The sequence below is a fragment of the Martes martes genome, assembly GCF_963455335.1.
Source record: "Martes martes genome assembly, chromosome: 17".
In the NCBI taxonomy this organism is placed as follows: Eukaryota; Metazoa; Chordata; class Mammalia; order Carnivora; family Mustelidae; genus Martes; species Martes martes.
In genome coordinates this window covers 27,802,659-27,824,786 of record NC_137905.1, presented here as the reverse complement: position 1 = coordinate 27,824,786, position 22,128 = coordinate 27,802,659, and the positions used below count along the sequence as shown (strand labels likewise).

The following is a 22,128-nucleotide window of genomic DNA, read 5'->3' as shown; positions in this document are numbered from 1 at the left end:
TCGAGGTCATTTTTAAAATTAAGGAAATAGCCACGGTCATGTGCTACTTTGGCAGCAATCACAGGACTGAGACGGGAAGGAAGGCAGTGATGGAGACAGTGGCCCAGGAACCCAGGTGCAGGGGAGAGGGTGGGATAGACTGGAAACATGCCAAGCCAAGTGGAGGAGCCAGTAAACCCACCAGAGGTGAGGTGGAGCCACTCGGCAGCCCCCTGCACAGAGGAGGATCCGCTGACATCCCACCCAGGGAGAAGGCGGCTTACAAAAGCAAGAAGGTGTTTGAGGACTGAGGCCTCAGCAACTTAAATGTTGAGTGGAGGGACAGAGGCCCACACGGGAGACAGCCCACAGTGGATTCACATGACTTAGAAGACAGCGCCTTGACCAGGAAGTAGCATCTACAGGGCCCAGCATCCCGAGAGAGGAGAAGTGAGCAGACAGCAGCAGGGGATGGGGAGGGCAGTGAAAGCCCCCGCCGGAGGTAGGCAGGGAGGTGGCAGGACAAACGGAGGAAGCAGGGAGGACGGTGGCTTGCGGGGGCATTGGTGTCAGGGATGGGCTTAGGTTGGGAGGCCAGAGCATGGTGTAGGTGGAAGCAAGAGGGAGAAAGAAGGCCCCAAGGAAGGAATGGTGGGGGAGGGGGTCGGAGGGTGAACAGATGTGGAGTCAGGACCACACTGCCCATCCCCACTTTTTCAGAAGGTCAAGTGGAATGAAACCCACAGTGGTTTTCCTTTTGGGGGTTTTGCTGAAGTTAATTTGGTGGCTAGGTGAGGGCTCAGAGGCTTGTTAAGGGGCAATTCTAGATTTGGATTCGGTGGCTCCCTGGAAGGAGTGGTTCTCCCCTGGCCCCCGTCAGCATGCCAAGAGAAGGGTCCTACAGCCCCTGCTTAGGGGGAACCCACCTCATTGGAGGGGAAGTGCCCACTTAGCCATAAGGCTGCTGGGGACGGGTGGGCAGGATGGGTGTCCCTTCTTCCTTCCTTCTGTCTTCCCTGATGGCCTTGGTGCTGGGCACTTACCTTCACGCTCCCCTTTAAGAGGACATTGGCAGCTAGGAGACCCGAAGTACCCATGACAACAAAGCTCCTTAGCAAGCCAGAGGCCCTGGTTCTCCTGCGTCTGTGTCTGAGCAGTTTGGGCAGTCATCTCAACAAAGTTGAGGCCACAAGTTGGCTGGTGGGGGTGGGGAGACGAGGGCATCAGTCAGGACAGAAAAGCAGGTGCCCCGTCCCTTCCAGTGAGAATGCCACACGCTCCTTGAAACCTGCAACCACCAGTGAGCCCATTCCCTCGAGGAACCAAAACCAGGGAACAAGGAGGGAGGCTGAGATGGAGAAGGAAACAGGAAGTCTGTGGCCGAGGAGACCTGGAGCCCACAGCGTGCCCACTCCCACCCTGTGCTGTCCCCAGGAGGCAGTGCATGCTCCCAAGAAGTCTGGGTGATCCTCCAAGCCCCACAGAACCCCAACCCAAGGCCCTGCTGGTGGGAAAGGGTCAAAGCCAGGCAGAATGGGGGGATGTTCCCAGCCCGCCGCCTAGGGCCCGGAGCCGAGTCCCAAGGACACACTGGCCGGGTGCTTGCTTTATGCTGCTCGCGGCGGGAAGCTGCTTCCCAAGTGGAGGAAGTGGGCAGACCTTAGCTAGCATGCTGGACGCACATGTTGATTTCTATCTCAGTAGTTCTTAACTTCAGTACATATTAGAAAAAGATAAAAACTGGCACACTTGGGGGACTCAGTCAGTTAAGCGTCCGCTCTTGATTTCAGCTCAGGTCATGGTCTCAGGGTCGTGAGATGGAGCCCCACGTTGGGCTACGGGCTCAGTGTGGAGTCTGCTTGAGATTCTCTTGTTCTCTCTCTCTCTCTCTCATTCTCCCCCCTGCCTCTCCCACTGCTTGCGAGCCTGCACATGCACTCTGTCTCTCTCTCTCTCTCTCTCTCAAATACATAAATAAAATCTTAAAAAAAAAAAAAACAACTAACCTATAGAATATACTTCTGAATATATTATTGTTAGTGATACTACATTTCCTTTCTCTTAAAATGAGTTTAAGTAGGTACAAGTCCAAAGAAAATCATGAAGTCAGTTGTGGCGCAGGTGGTATCCAAACCCAGCTGAATTTTCACATCATTCTTGAGCACCTGCTGTGTACCTGCAGGGTTCTGCAGATGCAGTGGTGAATGAGAGTTATGCCTGTGGCCGGTATGTGAGTGGCTGAGGCCCAGGAGGCGCTTCTCTGGGGCCCCCTTTCCTGTTTGCAGGGGAGAGGAGCAGGATCCCAGATTTTTTGATATTCCAGAAAACAGGCCTCTGCCCTTCTCCGGCTTCTTGAGAGGGCAGTCTGTTTCCTGTCCAGGAAGCAGGAGAGGAGAAACAGTAGCAGGACACAGAGACAGGGGCACCCCCGGCTCCTATCATGATCATCCCCGGCGTTTCCTGGCTCAAACGCAACAGAAGGTTCTTTCCTGCCCATCTGATAGTTTAGGGCAGGTGCTCTGGGTGGGTGGCTCTCCTCCGCATGGTGATTCATGGGCCAGCTCTTTCCATCTTATGGCACTACCACCGCCCAGGACTTTGTCATCACGTGCACTCAGGGGACACACTTACATCTTGGGAGCCTTGGCCAACAGGCGGCGCGCTTCACTTTCATACTCCATCGACTCTAGTTCAGTTACAAGGCAGGTGGTGGCCTCCAGAAGGGTCTCTAACCCAGCGGCCACGAGAGGGCTGAAACTAAGCCCACCTTCCCCTTGCCAGGCTGTGTAGCCTGGAGGAAAGAACTCCTTTTTCCTAACCCCGACAAAGGTGCTGTGAGGCTGGCTTCTACCCTGGCTGGGACCGGAGCAGAGGACATGGGAAAGGAGAGAGAGGAGACAGAGGGACAGAAGAAAGCAAGAGTGGTCTGAGAGGGGAGAGGAACCTGAGCCCAGGAAGCACCAGATGGTCTCCTTTGAGGCCCTGCCGTTTCAGATTGTGAGGGATGGCTTGAGCCCCTGCACACCTCGTCCCACGGGGGTAGGGGTGTTCCACCGCCCACCTTCTCCTCAGTGAGCCCGTGCAGCAGACTTGAGCCTCAGGCTCTGAGGCCCCTGACCACCCTCCCATGCCCAGTTCTGTGCAGCTAGGGCCTTGTCCTTACCCCATGCCCTTGATCACCCAGGGTCAATGTCAGGAAGATGATGGCAGTGGGGCCTCAAGGGAGGGGAGGCCATGTACCCTGGTCCCATGCCTTGGAGAGAGCCTCTGATGTGGCACCCAGGACGGAGCAGCTCTCATCCCCCTGGCCCCGAGCTGCCTGCAGACCCCACGGGGTGCAGCGCTCCATCCTCCCCCCACTGCTGACCTCACGTGAGAGAGAGGCCCCCTTCAGCCAATTCCCAGCCTCCCCTGCCCCGTGCTCCTGTCTCATGGCTAGGCACTGGGGGCCCGGGGAGCCGGCCTCCGGCCTGGTCCCACCATGCCTTCCGCCTCCTGCCGCCTCCGGGGTGGCCCACTGGCACTATGCCCGGCCCAGCTGGGGCACAGCCATGGCTGCCACTCTGCCTCACCAGTGCTTTGCTTGACGAGACTATTTGTCACCCTTGTTTTTTCCCACCTGTTGCCATCCCACCCGCCTCATGTATAAACAGTGCCAGCATCAACATGCTAACACTGGGTCCCGGAGTGGGCACCACCTGGGAGCACTGTCCCCTTAGCGGCGGGACTCAGGGAAGCCCAGGGTGGCAGCCTTCCCAGACCCCGCCCTCAAGGAGAAGCCGGGAGACCAGGACTCGGGCTGGCGCCGCCCCCAGGCTTGCTGGGTGACCTCGGACAAGGCCCCACCTCCTTCACCCAGGCCTCAGTTGTGCCCCCAGAACGTGACTTGGGAAGCAGGGCTGTGTGAGCTCTGGAGCCAGAGAGCTGGTGTTCAAATCCCAGCCGCACCACCTGCCGGCTGAGTGACCTTGGGCCGTCTCACAGCCCCTCTGACCTCTGGTTTGTCTCTTTATAAAAGGGTCAAATGGTAATACTTAGGAACATTAAATGAATTAAAGTCCAAGGGAGTGCTTGCTAAATACTGGCTACTGTGGTTATGTCTCGGAGCCCCTCCTTGGCAGGCATGTCCGTGCATGTGTCTCTGCGTGGGGGACCATATTCCCAGCTCCAGTGCTCACCCTGGACACAGCAGTAGCCTGGACTTGCTGATCCTCTGGACCCGGTTGGTTTGGCCTGCCCTGGGCCTTCACCGCAGAGGTTCCTCCTGAACCCCAGCGCTGGCAGCCTTCCACCACCACTGGCAAAAACTTGGAATTCTCGATTTTCTAACCGAGAGGTATTGGCTGTGGCTCTGTGTCCCACCTCTCAGCCCGCGGGGGGTGTGACTCAGTCACACTTATGCAAGGTGGAGCCCTCATCAGCTCCCTCTTACCCCGCTCGGAGAGCCGCTGTGCCCGGGTGGGGGGTGCGTGCTGCCCTTCTGTGCAATGAGACGCTGTGAGTGCTGAGAGGAGATGGTGGACAGAGTCACTACATTTACTAACACGGCTTCGCCAAGTCAGAACGCGATTCCTTCCTCTCGGTCAGCCTGCGAAGCTTAAGAAGAAAGTCTCAGGCTGGCGCTAGTATCCCCTTAACACCTCTGAACTCTCCCCCTTGTTAACAAACACAAAACGGCTTCAGGCTGAAAGCCTTCAGCAGGCAGCGGGATCCTACTAGGATCCTGCTAGAATTTAACGTTAGTGTCAGCTTTCGCTGTTGTCATTCTCATGGGTGTCTTCCATTTTTGAATACTTCACGCAGGCTTTTCATTGACTGTAAGGATTTGAAGTTTATAAAGCACAAAGATGTGTCCAAGAAAATTAATAACTGGTAGTCATAGATGAAACAGGACTTTTGTAGAAGTTATAAAGATGCTAGAGGAGAGTGTTTGAGAAAGAATGATCTGGTCTAGTGGTTCTCAAACTTTGTGGTTTGGGGACCCTTTAAACTCTTAAAAAATTATGGAGGACCCCAATTATCTTTATGTAGGCTACAGCTATCAAGCTTTATTGCATTAGAAATTAAAACCAAGAGTGCTCACTTGAGCAGCACATATACCTAAAAATTGGAATGATACAGAGAAGATTAGTATGGCCCCGGCACAAGGCTGACATGCAAATTTGTGAAGCGTTCCACATTTTATTTTCTGCTTCTATCTTGTTTTGTTTTATTTTGTTTTTCCTTTGGGGAGGGGTGTTCCTAGAATAGTGCCTGGCACATAATAGGCGCTCAATAAATATTTTGTTGTTTGTTGAAAAAAAGTGAAAACCAAGAAAAATTTTACATCTTCATTCATTTAAAAATAACTATGATAGGGGCACCTGGGTGGCCCAGTGGGTTAAAGCCTCTGCCTTCAGCTCAGGTCATGATCCCAGGGTCCTGGGATCGAGCCCTGCATCGGGCTCTCTGCTCAGCGGGGAGCCTGCTTCCCCCTCTCTCTGCCTCTCTGCCTGCTTGTGATCTCTGTCTGTCCAATAAATAAATAAAATCTTAAAAAAAAAACTATGATAAACCTATTACACATAAACAAGATTTTTATGAAAAATTATTCTGATTTCTAAAAATGTAGTAAGAAGAACATCCTTGTTTTGTATTTTTGAGAATCTGTTTAATTGCTGGCTTAATAGAAGACAGCTTGATTCTCACATGTGCTTCTGCATTCAGTCCGTCATGATTCGTTGTTTTGGTTGAAGAATAAGAATCAAATCTGGCCCCGCATAAACACATATTTCAAAAAGGAAGGAATGTTTTACTAGCCTTTTCAGATAATTCTTCTTTGATTCTTCCCCAAACTGGACAAGTGGTGGTTTCTGAAAGGATGGTTGCCATCTGAAACTATACCAGGGACCCTTCCCTGTGCTATCACATCAGAATCCATCAGTCTCTCTGACAAATGTTGCTGGAACAACTGGGCATCACATACACACACACAAAAAAAGAATCTAAATACAGGCTTTCCACTTTTCACAAAAATTAACTTGAAATGGATCACAGGTAGATCTAAATGTAAAAGGCAGCAGTGTAAAACTCCTCAAAGGGAATATAGGAGGAAATTGAGATGAACTTGGATCCGACAATGACTTTTAGACACAACACCAAAGTCACAATCCATGAAAGAAGTAGATAAACTGCTCTTCAGAGAAACTTACAACTGCTCTATGAAGGCCGCCATCAAGAGAAGAAGAAGAAGCAGGGGCCAGGACAAAGTATTTGCTAAAAGCATGTTTACTAGAAGACTGGTGTCCACGATAATCAAAGAACTCTTCAAACTCAATGGTAAGGAAACAACCCAACTTAAAAATGGGCCAAAGATGGGGTGCCCGGGTGGCTCAGTGTGTTAAGCCACTGCCTTCGGCTCAGGTCATGATCTTGGGGTCCTGGGATCGAGCCCCGCATCGGGCTCTTTGCTCAGCAGGAAGCCTGCTTCTTTCTCTCTCTCATTCTGCCTGCCTCTCTGCCTACTTGGGATCTTTCTCAGTCAGATAAATAAATAAAATCTTAAAAAAAAAAAAAATGGGCCAAACTCCTAACAGACACACCGCGAAAGAAGATGTACAGATGGCAGAGTGCGTACGGCATCTCCACATCATATGTCATCAGGGAAATGCAAATTAAAACAACAAGCTACCACTACGCACCTAGTAGAGTGGCTAAAATCTGGAACACTGGCCACTCCAAATACTGACGGGGACGTGGAGCCATAGGACTCTCGCTCGTTGCTGGGGAAACAGCAAAATGGCGCCATACTTTGGAAGACAGTTTGGCAGTTTCTTATAAAATGAAACATACCCCTCCCACAGGATCCAGCCATCAGGCTTTTCCATATTGTCTGCAAAGGTGTGAAAACTTTTGTCCACACAAAAACCTGCACTTGAGTGTTCATAGCGACTTTATTTATAACTGCCAAAGCTTGGAAGCAACCAGGATACCCTCCAGCAGGTGAATGGAGAAGGAAACTGGTCCATTCACACAGTGGAATACTATTCCACGCTGGACGAAAATGAGCTCTTAAGCCATAAGACAAGACATGATGGAGGAAGCTTCAATGCACATATTGCTAAGTGAAAGAAGCCGATCTGAACAGGCTGCCTACTGTATGATTCCAACTGTGCGATAGTCCGGAAAAGGCGAAACAATGCGGATGGCAAAAAGATCAGAGTGGTTGCCAGGGGTGGGGGAGGGGAAGGGATGAATAGGCAGAGCATGGAGGGTTTTTAGGGCAGAGGAAATACTCTGTGCGATTCCGTAATTCTGGATTCAGGGCATTATAAATTTGTCCAAATCCACAGAATGTACAATATCCAAGAGTGAACCCTGAGGTTAACTACAGACTTCGGGTGAGCGTGATATATTCATGTAGGATCATCCTTGGCAACAAACGGACCGCTTTGGTGAGGGATGTGGACAGCGGAGGGGGCTGGGATTATATAGGAAACCTCTACCTTCCTCTCCGTTTTGTTATAAACCTAAAACTGCTCTTAAAAAGTAAAGTCTCTTGAAAACATCCATTGGTCTGCTTTGCGCTTTGAATGGTTCTCTTAACCATGCATGATTTTTAACACCATTTGGGTCATTTGGAAAATGCTAGTTCCGAGTTGTGCGGATCTTCCAAATGTTGACACGTTTCAGCACACAGGATTAAAAACTCATGTTGGTTAACGTCAACACCCACCTCATCAGAAAAGCCTCCAGGTACTGGGAAGCTGTGAAGCTCATGATGGTAAACACAGGTTTTCCAAAATTCTTTCGCTTGAAAGCTGGAATTTTTTTTTTCATTTTGGTGACAGATATGTTCATTGTTTTCCTTGAAATGATGGGCTTGCTTGGTTTGTTTTTAGAAAATGTCTTCCAGAGACCAGATCAGAATCACCATTGTCTGTCTGTCAGGCATTCTTTTAAATGAAAGTGGTGTCCCATGAAGAAAGGCACTGTTTTCACCGGCAGCTCAGTCTTACAAGCGCTTTTCCTCCAGAAAACCGTCATCCTTCGGTTTGCAGGAGCTTTTCATGCATGCTTCCCATCTCATCCCACAGAATATGAAAAAGATGGGGACTCGGGGTAGAGATCGCTCTTTAATTCGTGATTTTTACTACTTCGTCAAGGACATTCCTAAGTAAAAGTGGCATCTTCTGGGACCGGCCACGGGAATGCGTGGTGGCAGCTGGGACCGTCTGGTGGTCCTGTTTCCGGCTCAGGAGCTAGTGGTTTTATCTCCTGTGGCTTTTGCACCGTCCGTGCAAGCTGTGATGCTATTAGAAAGGCCAAAAATAGCACCTTAGCATCGTCCCAAACACAGTTTTGATCTTGTGGATCTTGATCTCTTTGGAGACCCCCAGGGGGTGCAGCCCACACTTTGAGAACCACTGGTGTAGCCAATCCCGTCCTCACGCCTTTGGGGACCCTGGGACCCTGAGAGGAGCTGAGGCTTGCCCAGGGTCCCCGAGCAGGTTGGAGGCAGGGCCACGTCTTCTGACACCTGAGGCAGTGCTCTGGGCCATGTCCCTGAGATCCCGGAAGCAGGGTGACACGCTCCTTTTTGAACAAAGGCAGTATCTGATCAAGGTAATGGTGAACAAGTGCCTCTAGCGAGGGGACAAGGAGACAGGAAGGGGTATCAACGAATAAGCCTGGGGAGAGGCACCACTTGGCCATACCCGCCGTCTTCCAGGTTTGCCGGCCTTCTTCCAACCCCTGCCATGTGTGTGGTGGTCCAACTTCCCGCTTCCCTCTTCCATAATTGTGTTGCTAATATCTCCCAAGCGAGGCGGCTCTAATTAAACCATCGTCACTTCGTGTTCTGAAGAGACGAGGCTGGCCATTATCACTTTTCTTTCCCTTTGACTGAGCTCTGTGTGGGTAATTTTATTCTGCCCTTGTTCGTTTCTTAGAAATTTCGCTTCTCCCGTTTTAGTTCTTTTCTCCTATCTTAGAACGTTGTGCTCGGGAGAAAGGCGGCAGAGGGTGAGGGTATCACAGATTTGGAAATCTCTGTCCCGTTCACCTTAAAGTTTATTTTTGACTGCTCAGTGCCTGCTTGGTGGTTCAGCTGTCCCCCGCACCCCTGTCTAGGAGAGACGCCCAGGAGGTAAAGCCTGGCAGGTTCTGGACCCTCCAAGGGGAGAAAGGCACCAAGAGGAAGTGGTTGCCATGTCAGGCTGTCTCGAAGTGGGTGATGATGGGACCCCTGGACCAGGGTGAGTCTCCACTTCATCCTCGAGGATCTGAGGTGATCGGAAGCCTCGGTGATGTAAACATACCATCGACTCCCCGCCGAGGGCCCTGGCAAGCCTCCATCCTGCATCCCCCCATCTCTGCCAGTCACCTGCATGGTCTTCCCATCTGTGCGCTGGCAGGCCTCCCCCACAGGTCTCACTGCACTGGCCTCAGCACCTCCCCACTCAGAAGCTGTGGACTGACTATACCACCCTTTACCCTCCCGTGGTCCTTCCCAGCCTCGCACTGGACACCCTGCGGGGGTGGCCTTGGGAGACAGACGAAACAAAGCAGCGCCATCTGAGAGTGGCAGGGCTGGGGCCAGGAGGGGATGGACAGGGGAGGCCGAGGGAGAGAGCATCCCAGGCCCTGCACTCAGGGAGCATCAGCGTTCGCTCTGTGGGACTCTGACTATCAGAGCTGTCCCAGCAGGGGACCGAGGCTGCCTCCAGCCCTCTCCCCCTCGGAGGTGCACGCGTGCACACTAACCTGCTCAGGACAGATGCCCTGCAAGATGCAGTCTGTGTGGGTGCCCCTTGGGCCACCTGTGCAGGCAAGGTGGCTATTCCTAGTTTAATGTCTAAGGGCGACATGGACCTCCAGGCCTCAGGCCCAGCCAGTGGCCAGAGAGACATCTGACGTCCTCGAGGACATTCCCATTAGGTCTCTGTCTTCCTCCTCAGGGAAGACCCGTCTCTAGACTGTGCCCTGCCTCCTGGGCATGGCTGACCTGAGTGCCTGTCTCCCGGACACACCTCTCTCACATCCCCCCACCTACCCCAGTTTCTCCACCAGGCCCAGCACTTACTCAGCGTCCTCCTCCCAGGAGTCAGATCAGTTAATGTGTCCGATGCCCCCACTGACTACAGGCTTGGGCCGGAGAGGTCCAGGTCCTGCTGACTGGTGGGTCCCCACCCCCAGCCTTGGGCTCAGCACAGGAAGACATCCGGCCAGCCTGTGGGGAAGAAACAATGACTGGACTAGCCCCGGCTCCTTCTGCCTCACTTGGGCTGGGGCCGGGGGGTAGGACCCCATGACCAGTCACAGGGGCTGACGGATGGTTTCGGAGAGGAAACATTTAGGTGTCAAGCGCTGGAACCAGTGAAGGGGTCTCAGAGGACTCAGGCCACAGTTTCCACCATAAGCCCCAGCTCTTAAAGATGGATCGTGAGCCAGCAGAAAGAGCTGCTTCTGGGTAATTCGAAGATCCAAGGGTTTTGAGGCTGGAAAGAGTGTAATCCTTCAGAAAACCCTGGCCTTCTCCACCTCCGCAGGAGGCAGCCCGGGCCAGAGCAGAGAAGGTTCTCAGAAGGGCTTAGGACAAATCCCTGAAGACTGCAGCCCCCTGGCAAAGATGGGGACCTGGGCATAGGGAGGGAAGGCCACGGGGGCAGTTCTCCCCTGCTGTGTTTGGGGGACCAGCTAACGGGCTGGGGAGATTTAGGCGGTTATGTTCTTTTTTGCCAAACGCGAAAGTTCTTGAGGCCGAGACTGCACTCGTTAGTGGGTGTATAATGGGTAAATGAGTAAATGGGTGGATGAATGGGTGGGTGGCTAGCTAGGTCAAGGCGGAGTGAAAGGAATGGGCATGACAGTGAGTAATTAAGGGACAGACAGGTGCTGTTGTAGGATAGAAGAGAGGCAAAGGGACAGGTGGGTGGGTGTGGAAGTGAGTGGATGGATGAACGAGGGCAGCTGATGGGTGGATGAGGTAATGGACGGGTGCATGGCTGAGGGGGTGGATGGGTGACGTGTGATGGGTAGGCACCCTCAATAGGTAGGATAGGGATGTGTGGAAGGATGGATGGATGGATGGATGGGCAGATTTGATAAGAAGTGAGATTAGAAACCACCAGATCCGCTTCAGAATCTTTCTGGGGACCCAGGAAGTTTCCCTTCCCTAGGGCAAGTGGTAGACCTATGACGTCCCCCAGCTTCCTCCAGAGACCCTGTGAACAGACAGTGTGCTATAGACACAGGCCTTGCTGAAACCCAGAAGCCCAAGTGAAGAAAGCCCCAAGGATATCTGCCCTCAGCCACTACATGCATGTAGGCCCCCACGGTCACCACTCACAAACACACTTCACAAACGTCTCAGCTGCCCCTGGTGTGGCAGCCCCTCCCTGAGGCTCCCAGTTTGGGAGCCATCTGCCAGCCCAGGGCCAGAAGGGTGGGCCCCTGCCAGAGGGGTGAGGGTGTGGCCCCCTCTCCACCCACGGTCCCAAGGCCCTGCCGCGGACAGGAAGCGAGGGCTCTCCCCTGGGTGTGCGCGTGAGAGAGAACACGACCGCCCTGCTGCCTCAGGGGTCCAGGCTTGGGTGGGCTGGGCCAACAGCTGCTGAGTGCCCAGCCCACCATTTTCCACCTGCCGGGACTGCAGTCAGAGGCCAGGCCTCCAGCAGCTGGGGTCTCTGTGCCTCTTCCCCTTGAGGAACTGGGAGGACATCCCCGCAGCCTGAGGAAGGCAGAGACACCCACTGAGCCCGGCCCTGCCCGGCCCTGCCCGGCCCTGCCCGGCCCTGCCTGGCCCTGTCCTGCCTGGTCTTCTGCACTCAGGCTGTCCGTGGCGCTCCCACTCCCGTTGGCCTGTGTGTTCCTGCCCCCTGGCGGGGGCCCAGGTAACTGCAGCACACAGGGCGGGGTGGGGCGGGGCCAGGTGCTGGCTTTTCCCTGCCTCTAGAAGACTGGGTGCCTGCGTGTGCATGCGCTTGTACACCCGTGTGTTCACACTTCACTTAGCCTGGGAGATTAGAGATGGAGCAAAACTCTGAAAGATCCAAAGCAACTCCTCAAATGAAAGGGGTTATTATTATAATTACTGTGATTATTGTTATCAAGACGATCCTGCTTGCCTGAAAAGTCTTGTACAAAAGCGGGCTTATTTTATGTCAGCTTGTTGTTTGTGTCTGGGGGACTTCATCTTAGCTTATAATAACGAACATGTGCAGGGCTCTTTATGCTGCAAAGCTGCGTCACGTCCCTAGGCTGTTTTCATCTGCCCAGACAGCCCCGGGAGGGGGGAACTAATCAGGGAACAGAGGCTCAGAGAGGTGCCGTGGGCAGTCCCAGGTCGCAGGGCTAGAAAGCTGTGGAGCCAGGATGTAAACCCAGGTCACGCAACCGAAAAGTCCTGCTCATGTCCCCCCCACACCCTTTGCATCTCATCTCTTGTGGGGATGAAGGGAGAGGCTCTCTATCGCACCTGAGCTCTAAGCCCTTTTGCCGCTGTCTCTTGAAAAGTGCACGGTGCCCTGAAGAGAAGGGAAAGGTTTGGAAGAACCAAGCATTCAGTTAAAAGTACAGTTAGCCGCCCTAGTTTCAGCTGATGAATACAGCTGGGCACTTCCAAGCCCCCGGCAGCATCTGGCAGGTGAATGGAAGGATGGGTTGTTCGTTCCAGCCGCTCATCTGGGCTGGTGCCGGCTGTCCTCAGTCAGCACCCCAGCGTGGCCCGGAAAAAAATCAAGGGATTGACTCAAGTAACTGGATAGCCAGAGGTGTATGTGACTGCTTCTACAAATGTCCTGGGGCTGTTTGGGCTAGTGGGGCTGCTTGTAGTCTAATTTAACAAATATGGATTCTTTGTCTATCCCAAACTGTTCACTGAGGCCAGAGGGATGATTGGCTGGGCCCAGACCATGTATCCCCTGCTGGAACCAGGGGACAGAGCCAGCTCCACCCGAACTGCTCAGACCAGATCAGAGGAAGTGCTCTCTTTCAGGGAAGCTGGACTCTAGGACCAGAAAATGAGGGGATGGAAGGCATCTCAGTGGTGAGGAAATGGGACTGGGGGCGGGGGTACACCCTCACTACTGGCCCAGGAGGAGACCTGGGTGGGAAGGTCAGGCCCAGTGTGAGCACCTTCCCTGGGGTCCCTGAAAGCAGGCAGACAAAGGGACAAGGGACTCCAATGGGTCTATTAATTGCTTGTTAAGCTTGGCACCAGCCTAGCTCCCTCCACAGGGCCCCAGAGCAAATTGGCATGGTCCTTCCTTCCCTTCCAAGCCTGACCCTTCATACTGTTCCTTCTTACCTTCCAGGGAGCTGGGCTAGGACCAGTGCATCCTCCACTCTGGCCTCAGAGACAAGTCCAGGGCTCTTGACTAGAGGAGAGCAGGGAAGGTTGCCCTTGGCCTCAGGCTATCCTCCTTATTCTCTGCGTGGTCTTGGGCACATTCCCTTGCCTCAGAGCCTCAGTCTCTCCGTCTGTTACACAGGATGGCTCCCTATAGAGTTACTGTGATGATTAAATTAGCTACAGATACTGTTGAAATCGACCAGATAAGAAGAGTCAGGGAACAGATAGGATGGGGTGAGAAATTGGGGCCATACCTGATATTTAAGTGCCAAAAACCCTTTGTCCCATAAATGTCACTGAGCACCAGCTATATGCAAGGCACATTGTGAGACCTAGGGAACTGTGAGAAATCAGGAACCCGTCCCCGCCCTGAGGAACAGGCACACATGACACCACCGGCTGTGCCTGTGGCCAGTGCGCTGTCAGGATGAGCCCAGGCACAGATCAGGGGACAACAGAACACCCTGAGGTGGAATAACCCTGGTTTGCCTGAGCAGCAGAAAGAAGGGCTGTGTGTTTGGACCCCCATGAGAGGGGAAAGGTGCGAAGAGATTGGGACAGAGCTAGGCAGGGGCTGAAGGCCAAGGTAGTAAGTTTGGAATTTAGGTATGATGAGAAGCAATTAAAAGAGTTTAAACAGAGAGTTATTGTAACCATTAGGATTAGGTGTGACTGTGAATATCAGAGCCCTGAAAAATAATGATTTCAATAATAAATTTATTTTAAATTCTTTAAAAATGTCCGGAAGGTTTGGGGTGTCCGCAGAGTTATCAAGGACCTAGGGCTGTTTTCTACTCTCTAGGGTATGGACCTCATCTTCATGATCCAAATTGGCTGCTAGAACTCCAGCCATCACAACCAAGTTCCAGCTTCAGGAATGAAGAAGTGAGAGAAAAGGGTACAACCTGCCTTTCCAAAGGGCGCTCTGCTTTGGTTGACCTCTCATTGGGTGGAACTTGTCACTTGGCCCCACCTAGCAGCAAGCAAAGTTAGGAAATGCAGTCTTTTATTTGGATGTCCGTGCGCTCAGTTCTTTCTCTAAGGAGAATTGATGTCACACTAACAATCTCCTGCTGGCTGCCGTGCGAGGAACAGACGAGAGAGAAGCAAGGGAGGGAGGGAGCCCTTGGGAGGGGCACTGAGGGCAGCCAGGAGAAAGACGGTGCTGGCTTGGCCTCAGGGACGTGTGTGAGAAGACGGGGAGAAGTGGTGTGACTGAACACGGCTTTGATGGAAAAACCAGCAGGACACCGGACCTGGAAGGGAAGCAGCAGAACCAAGGGCGATGCCTAGTCTGTGTCTGGGCAGCTGAGCTAGTGGTGGTGCTGGACGCTGAGCTGGGGGAGACCGGGCAGAGACAGCAAGGGCAGCTGGGGGAGGGTGGGGAACGCCACCGGCACAGGATCCCCGTCCCCACCACCACACCTCTAGGATGAGAGGAAGCCCGGAGGACAGCTCCAGCCTCTGGGCTGTCCCCTGGAGCATGCCCAGCAAGCCAGCTGTCCCAGCCTTCCCCGCACCGTGCTGTCATCCTGCTGGAATGCTGGGACACGGCGGGGGGCGGGGGGCGGACAAACAAGGGAGTCAAGAGTAGCCGTGGTTTATAAACCCAGGTCCGAGGGTGTCTTCCGCCCTCACGCACATCCTGACTCCCTTCTCACAGACCCGGCGGAAACCAGGAAGGCGGGGCCCAAAGGAGGAAGTTGGGAAAGCTCTGGCCAAGTTCACCACCGCACCACAGGCCACACACAGGACAGGCCGCAGGCACGTGGAGAGCTGAGGAAGACCGAGGTTTCCCAAGGTCACCCAGGCACTTGAGAGCAGAGTCAGCATGTAGGCCCCTGATTCACAGGCCTGTTTTTAGCCCCAGGTGGAGGCAGCACCCCTGCTCACCCACCCCACCTGAGTCACTGCCTGCCGAGGGCACCCATCACCCAGGCCCCAGGGCCAGCTTTCCAGGTCCGTGCCCCAGGGGAGGCTCAGAGGCTGCAGAAACTCCTCTCCAGCATGGTTCAAAACCTGGGGGGGCCAGCCTGTCTTGGTGGGCAGCTCTCCGTGTCAGCTGTGGGCAGAAGGCGGGATCTCTGGGACGGGACCCGGAGGAAGCTGGGTCGGGGCTAGCATTGTGGGCTTGGCCGGCTAGCCTCCAGGCCAGGTGCAGCTTCCTTCCCCGGGTAGACAGCGCCAGAGCCTACCCCTCTGCCTTCCGCAGTAGACGGGCCTCTGACGCGTACATAGCTACCTAGCTGCTCAGCTCAGTTCTGGAAAGTCTCCACAGAAGGCTTTGGCCCCACTTACTTTTGTATAGAATCTTTTGTCAGCCACGGAGTGCCCAGATGCTAAACCTCATCTCCTTTGTGTCTCTCCCACCCAAGGAACACCTGCAGATTTCTAGCAATTTCCCTCACTTCTTGAACCACTGCCAGGGGTGAAGTCGTCTGTGTTTCCTCTAGCTCAGTCAGAGGACTGGGGGCTGGAAAGGCTTGAGGGTAGAGGGATCAGCTAGTGATGAACACCCAAGGCCAGAGGACCACTGAGGTCAGGGATATGGCAGGCCTGGGGCATCCCACTCCCAAACCCCAGCCAGGGCTCAGCCCCACCCACCACAGGCTCCAGGCCGCGCATGCTGAATGGGGGGAAAGGCAGCCGGAGGAGGGGACCCTGGAATGCCAACACCAGCTGCCCAGCCAGGGTAGATGCCGCAAGCCCCCCTCTGCCCTGCACCCACTCGGCTCCCTGGACCTGTCTTGTCTGGGGCTGTGCCGCAGAGGGGATGAGGAGGCCCGAACCCCCGGGCACTGGCCTGCTTCCTTCTGCTAGCTTCGTTCTTGGGGGTTTCCCCAGGAGCAGGACACAGGTCTTGGTGGTACCATGGACTCTAGGGGCACATCCTCTCAGGCTGACCCTACTGAAAAATCCCATAGCTGGCCCAGAGTAGGGCATGTGCCTGCCAGCCCCCTCGAGGCTTCCTTGCCTCAGCTTCCCACACCTGCCACCCTAGGCCCCTGACCTGCACTGGGAGCTGGCCTGGGCCCCTCGGGCCTGTGCACATGTGAGCACGAAGGAGCCAGCGGGCAGCCCCTCCTGTTCCTTGCCCTGCACTCCCAGCCTCTCCTCTTGTCCGGCCACTGGGACGTCCCCTGGGGGGCAGGCAGCGGCCACGAGGCAGACGTGTTCTTCTGAACCCTTGGGGGGCTTGTGCTGAGGGGCCGTATGGTGGGGTCAGGAGAGTGACCTGCGGCAGGCCCTGTCATGGCAGAAACATGGGAACACTCAGTAGGTAAGGTCTGCCCGGGGCTTGGGCTCTGATGGGCACCTTCTTGTCCTGGTTTGGGTTCCTCGAAAAGTTGACCTTGAGACAAGGAATTTATTGGGGAGGTCATTTCAGGAAGCACCAAGGGACGGGATAGGTGACCCAGGAAAGGGAAGGGAAATGAAGGGAGCACGGATGTTCGTGCAGGGCAGGGGCAAGAATTGGGGCTTGGGGCAGCCAGGGTCCTCTAAAAGTCTGGCAGACACGTCTCAGAGTCACCTCTCTAGGAGGGCAAGGAAGCCCGGCTGGGTGCCCACCCACCCCTGCCCATCTCGAACACTAAGTCCCAAACCGTGCAGCCTGCCACACGGCGGGAGCAGAGGGCCGGTGAGGTCAGGCCAGGAAGCTGGCCCTCTGCAGGGACCCTCTGAGGCAAGCGGGGCAAGTGCCCGGGTATGAGTGGGGCGCACCAGCTCCCGCTCCCATCTCGACATTAAAAGCAGCAGTTCTCTCCAATGGAGCACAGAGCCTGTGGTTAGTACTTGTCGCCCTTGGTGTGGACCCTGCATCAGGCACCATTGGCCCTCACAGGTGCTGCTGGGCAGCTGCTCTCAGAACTTGTGGGTCTGATCCCAGAGGCTGTCCTTGGGGTCCGAGCCTCCTGATGCCGACTCCCAGCTCTGGCACTCCCCACCCGTGAGCATAGGTGAGTGCCTTCCTCTCTCTGGCCCTCGGTTTTCTGACCTGTAAAATGGGGACAGTAACGCAGCGACTACTGTACTAATTAGTGATGGCCACAACAGTACAAAGAAATTTTCCCTAACTCGGTCACTTGCAGTAGCAATTATTTCTTTCCATGGGGCAGGAGTTCAGCTGGGGATCAGAGACCCAGGGTGCCTCTGCTGTGCTCCGTGTGTCCCCCATCCTCTTGCTGGGATGAATAGGGGAGCCCAGGTGTGTTCATGACGATGGCGGAGGCCCCACAGGACAAGCGGGGTCGTGCAAGGCCTCAGAAGGGCAGGCTGGGGAACTTCCACATCCTTATATGGGCCAGAGCGTGGCCCCTAGCCCCTCACAGTCAAGGACAGAGGAACTGTGTTCTGCGTTCAGGGGGCAGAAATTGCAAAGATGGGAGGAGAAGGGCGTATGGACCCAGACGGGCAGAGAGCCAGGCCCATTACTGAAGCCTCCCCCCACCCCTCCAGGAGGCACTTTGTGTGTGTGTGTGTGTGCCCAAGTGCGTGCTTTGTAGCCTGTGAAGTGCTGCATGTGTGTGCAAGGTGCTGGGCCTGGGGAGGTCCTGTGACTGCTCCAGGAGCCCCTGCGTCTCCAGAGGCCACTGCCTTCCCCGTCTGGGGTTACACGTCTGTGATCCATCATCTCTGAAGATGGGGACCCTGTGTGGTATCCCAGAGAAAGGGAAGGGGGAAGACACCTGCTCGTTATGCCATGCTGTCTGTGCAAGGGCAGCAGAGTGTCGGGCTCCCAGGGCACCCTGGGGTACCTGTCAGACCGCGGAGCAGGGGGAGAGAGGCAGAGAGAGGCGAACTCCCTAACTCTCTATTCACCCTCTGCCCTTCCCTTATTTAACCAGGACTGGGCCTCTCCGGCCCCCAGGGAGAGGTAGGCCACAGGTCAACGGCAAATAAGTAACTAAAAATTAATAGAATTAAGTTTTGGGGGTGCCTGGGTGGCTCAGTCGGTTAAGCGACCGACTCTTGATTTTGGCTCAGATCACAATCTCAGGGTCATGAGATCAAGCCCTGTGTCAGGCTCCTTACTCAGCGCAGAGTCTGCTTGAGTTACTCTCTCTTTCCCTCTGCCTCCCCGCTGCAAATAAATAAATAAAATCTTTTAAAAAAATTTTAAGTTTTAGCTTTGGGCCAGCCAGGGACCTAAGCTCTTGATATTGAATATTGACGTAACTGGAGAACCAGCCTCTTCATGCTTCATGCTCCATCCCCCAAGACACAGGTCCCCTGGGGCCCAGGCCCTCAGCTACCTGGAATTTTCAAGTAACCAAAACGTCCCTCTTCCTGATTTGCCCAATTCCAGGGACTTTGCTCCACCTGGGTAAGAAGTAGAGAAAATTATAATAGTCAAAAACATTGATTTTTTCCCCCCAAAATACTCCGCAAAACCGTTTTCAAACGAGATGAAAGTGGGGCTGCGTTGGTTGAGCTGGCGGGCAGAGGGCTGAGCCCTATCCACTCCCCTCCTGCCCACAGGAGACAATCAGGCTGCATGGGGCACGGCTGAAACTGCCACATTGAAAGTCGCCGTGCCAGACAGAAGGCTCCGATGGCTCTCATCCCCCAGACTGTGTCCACACCTTATCTAGTGGCCCGCCTTTCCTGAGCAGGCCAAGGGCTGAGCCGCGGTCCCAGTACCCTAGCCTGTGCCCAGCCAGGGCTGTGACCCCACCGAAGCCTCAAAGACCACCCCTGTCTCCTCACAGGCTGACGCCAAGATGGTGTGTGACGTGGTAAGTCGGATGGAAGACACCGAGCCCTTCTCTGCAGAACTGCTTTCCGCCATGATGCGGCTCTGGGGCGACTCAGGAATCCAGGAATGCTTCAACAGGTCTCGGGAGTATCAGCTCAACGATTCTGCCAAATAGTGAGTGTCTTGGGGCTGGGGTGGCCGCCAGCAGGCACGAAGGCCGGCGTGGAGGCGGAGGTGGGCGCACAGGGAGGGGCCTCGGCTGAGGTCAGAACTGCTGTGACGTGTTCTGCCACGGGTGTCAGGAAAGGTGTCTGGAAAGAGAGGGAAAGGGCTTCTCCTCGCACCCCCGGGGTAAGAGGCCGGGGAGGCCGAACACACAAGAGACAGCGAACAGTAGGGCTCCCAGAGGGCGGGATCCGTCACCACCTTGCCCTGGACAGGGCCTGGCACTCCGGAAGGAAAGTCTATAGTCTAACAGCTTTTTCCCTCCGGAGAAGCCCTGACCCCGTAAGTACAAACCAAGAGCCATATGGGCAGAAAGTAATTGACATGATGCCATTTCTGTTTCATTTTAGAGGAAATAAACGTTCCATTCCTCTACCTTTAAAATGAATATTTTAAATAAGACTAAGGAAATAATCAAACATATCCTTTGAAAGTGCGTTATAACCAAATATGGGGAAGGAAAGGAGAAGAGAGAGGGGGAGTGAAGGCGAGGGAAGGGGCTCAGTGGAAGCCGGAGAGGTGGAAAGGGGGACAAACAAAGTGGGGGGGCAGAGAAAGTGGCCTGTGGGGGCTCTTCCGTGACAGCAGCTCTGTCACTTCAAGTGTCCCTAAGGTTACATGCCCTTGTTCCTCAGAGCAGGGGCTCCACGCCCGGGGAATGGCCTGCCCGGGCGGCGGACAGGTCTTCTGTCCTGGAGACTTTGGGACCACACCCCACTTTTGCAGTCTTGTGCCCAAGTTGTCAGTGGGAGCCTCTAGGTTTAAACCCACCATCTTAGGACGTGTGTGCTCCACCACCTGTCTCATTCAGCCGTCCTCACCCCTGCTGCTCAACCACTCTGCCCCCAGGAGACATTTGGCAATGTCTGGAGACATTCCTGATTGTCCCGACTCGGGTGGTGGTGCTGGCATCTAGTGGACAGAGGCCAGGGATGCGGCTGAGCGTCCTACAGTGCATCAGACGGCCCTTCGTAGCAAGGAATCATCTGGACCAAAATGTCAGTAGTGCTGAGCCTGAGAAATCCTGGCCCACCCCCTGGTGGTGTCGCAGAGGCAAGGGTCCAGAAAACGGCACTTGCTCACAGATGTTGGGCCATTTCCATCGGCCACGATGACAGCTACTAAACTAGAGACTTGAGTAAGGCCAGAGTGCCCCCCAATTCTGCACACCTAGACTGTCTACTGGGCGAATGCTAGGTTCTGGGAGTCCCAGGTGGTAGTGAGCCGGGCCCTGGGCCCCTGATGAGCACCCCAGGGACGCCTCAGTGGGCAGGGGTGTTGGGGGGGGGTTGTGCCCACAGCTGCCGGTGCACACTCAAGTCACTCCTCCAATGGCCCCAGGTCATCTCCCCGAGCCATTTGGGGGTTGGGAGACGGCTTCCCCACCCCTGCTGGGCCCCAGTCCACTCCCAACCCCCCCACTCCCCTCAGGCCATCAAATAGTGGTCTCCACTTAAATTGTTGTCCATTTAATTATAACCTGAATACACTGAAAAAAAAATTTTTAACACTACAGAGAGGTATAAAATTAATAGTAAACTCCTTCTCCCAGGTCTGTCCCCTTCCAACTTGTAATTATTTCATCTCCCTGTCCCAGTGCTATCCAGGAAAACCTGACCCTCCAAGCAGCCATAGTATTTAGTGGCCTCCGGGACGGGATCGGAGTCCAGCTCACCTGGCCGCCAACCATGTCTCTGCCCCACTTCCATGACCAGCTTCTTGCTAGTTAAGGGATTACCTGTGGTTCTTTTTTTTTTTTTTTTTAATTTTATTTATTTGACAGACAGAGATCACAAGTAAGGAGAGAGGCAGGCAGAGAGAGAAGAAGGGAAGCAGGCTTCCTGCTGAGCAGAGAGCCCCATGTGGGGCTTGATCCCAGGACCCTGGGATCATGACCTGAGCAGAAGGCGGAGGTTTTAACCCACTGAGCCACCCGGGCGCCACCTGTGGTTCTTCTGGTGGTTGCCTTCATAACGTTAAGTAAGAAGCTTGAGTCAGTATTTGTCAACTCCCCACCAAGTCAGCTGAGGAAACCCGGCTCCTTCTCTCCATGTGTCTGTCTCTGGGACGGGGTCCCAGGCCAGGCCAGGGTGGGAACCCACAGCGGTCAGGTCAGGAAGGGCCTTAAACCTTTCCTGGTCCAGGGTGGCTCTGCGACCCTGGTCTTAGCAGCCAGATCCCCTTTTCTAACAGAATTCTGGGTGCAATATACAAAACAGTTAACAGCGGATTTGTTGTGACAGAGAGAGAGAGAGAGAGAGAGCGAGCCCCATAGGGCTGACTCGGGGCCCAATTCCGAGGGGTGGTGTGAGTGACTCCCAAAGGCCCAGATCCCTACCCCATATCCCCCAGCTCAATCCCCTCACTTAACAGGTGAGGACACCAGGGCCCTGAGGGGACAGGGAGGTGACCGGTGCTGTCAGGCTCCCTCCACCCAGGCCTCTGTGGATAGGGCTGGCTCTCCCTTTGACCCTCCAGAGGGTGCTCAGACAAGCCCCGGGAGTCCAGGAACCTGAGCAGGTCCCAGCAGGGGCTGCACAAGCTAGTTCCATGGTCTGGTTGGGCCTGTTTCTTCTCCTGCCCTCTCTCCAGAGCCCACCTCTCGGGCTTTGCTCCTGCGCCCCGCTGAGATGGCTCAGGCTCTCGACCCCCTCCTTGTAGCACCCCCATGCGTGCCCCCCTCCCCACTTGCTGCCTGTGCCCTCTTCCAGTCCATGCTGAGGGCCTGGGTGAGCTTCTCCAGCCCCGTCCGCCTCCATTCTTCACGCACCCCGACAAATCTCCCTCGTGTGGGGCCAGTCCAGCCCTCCCTCCTGCCTCCTCCATGTCCATTCGGACATCTCAGCACTTCCCAAATTAATATGTGCCACTGACTCCCAGCTCCTCCCTCCCC

At 54.7% G+C, this 22,128-nt stretch overlaps 1 protein-coding gene across 2 annotated transcripts in view; it reads left to right on the top strand.

Annotated features, from left to right (window-relative positions):
* GNAO1 (G protein subunit alpha o1) overlaps positions 1 to 22,128 on the top strand; it is a gene marked incomplete at its 5' end in the record, with an annotated part of 164,627 nt that overhangs the window by 119,627 nt on the left and 22,872 nt on the right. For both annotated transcript variants that reach the window (XM_080828916.1, XM_080828917.1), the window contains one exon: positions 19,024 to 19,184. In XM_080828916.1, coding sequence (XP_080685042.1) covers positions 19,024 to 19,184 — 161 coding nt within the window. The remainder of the gene's footprint in view (positions 1 to 19,023; positions 19,185 to 22,128) is intronic.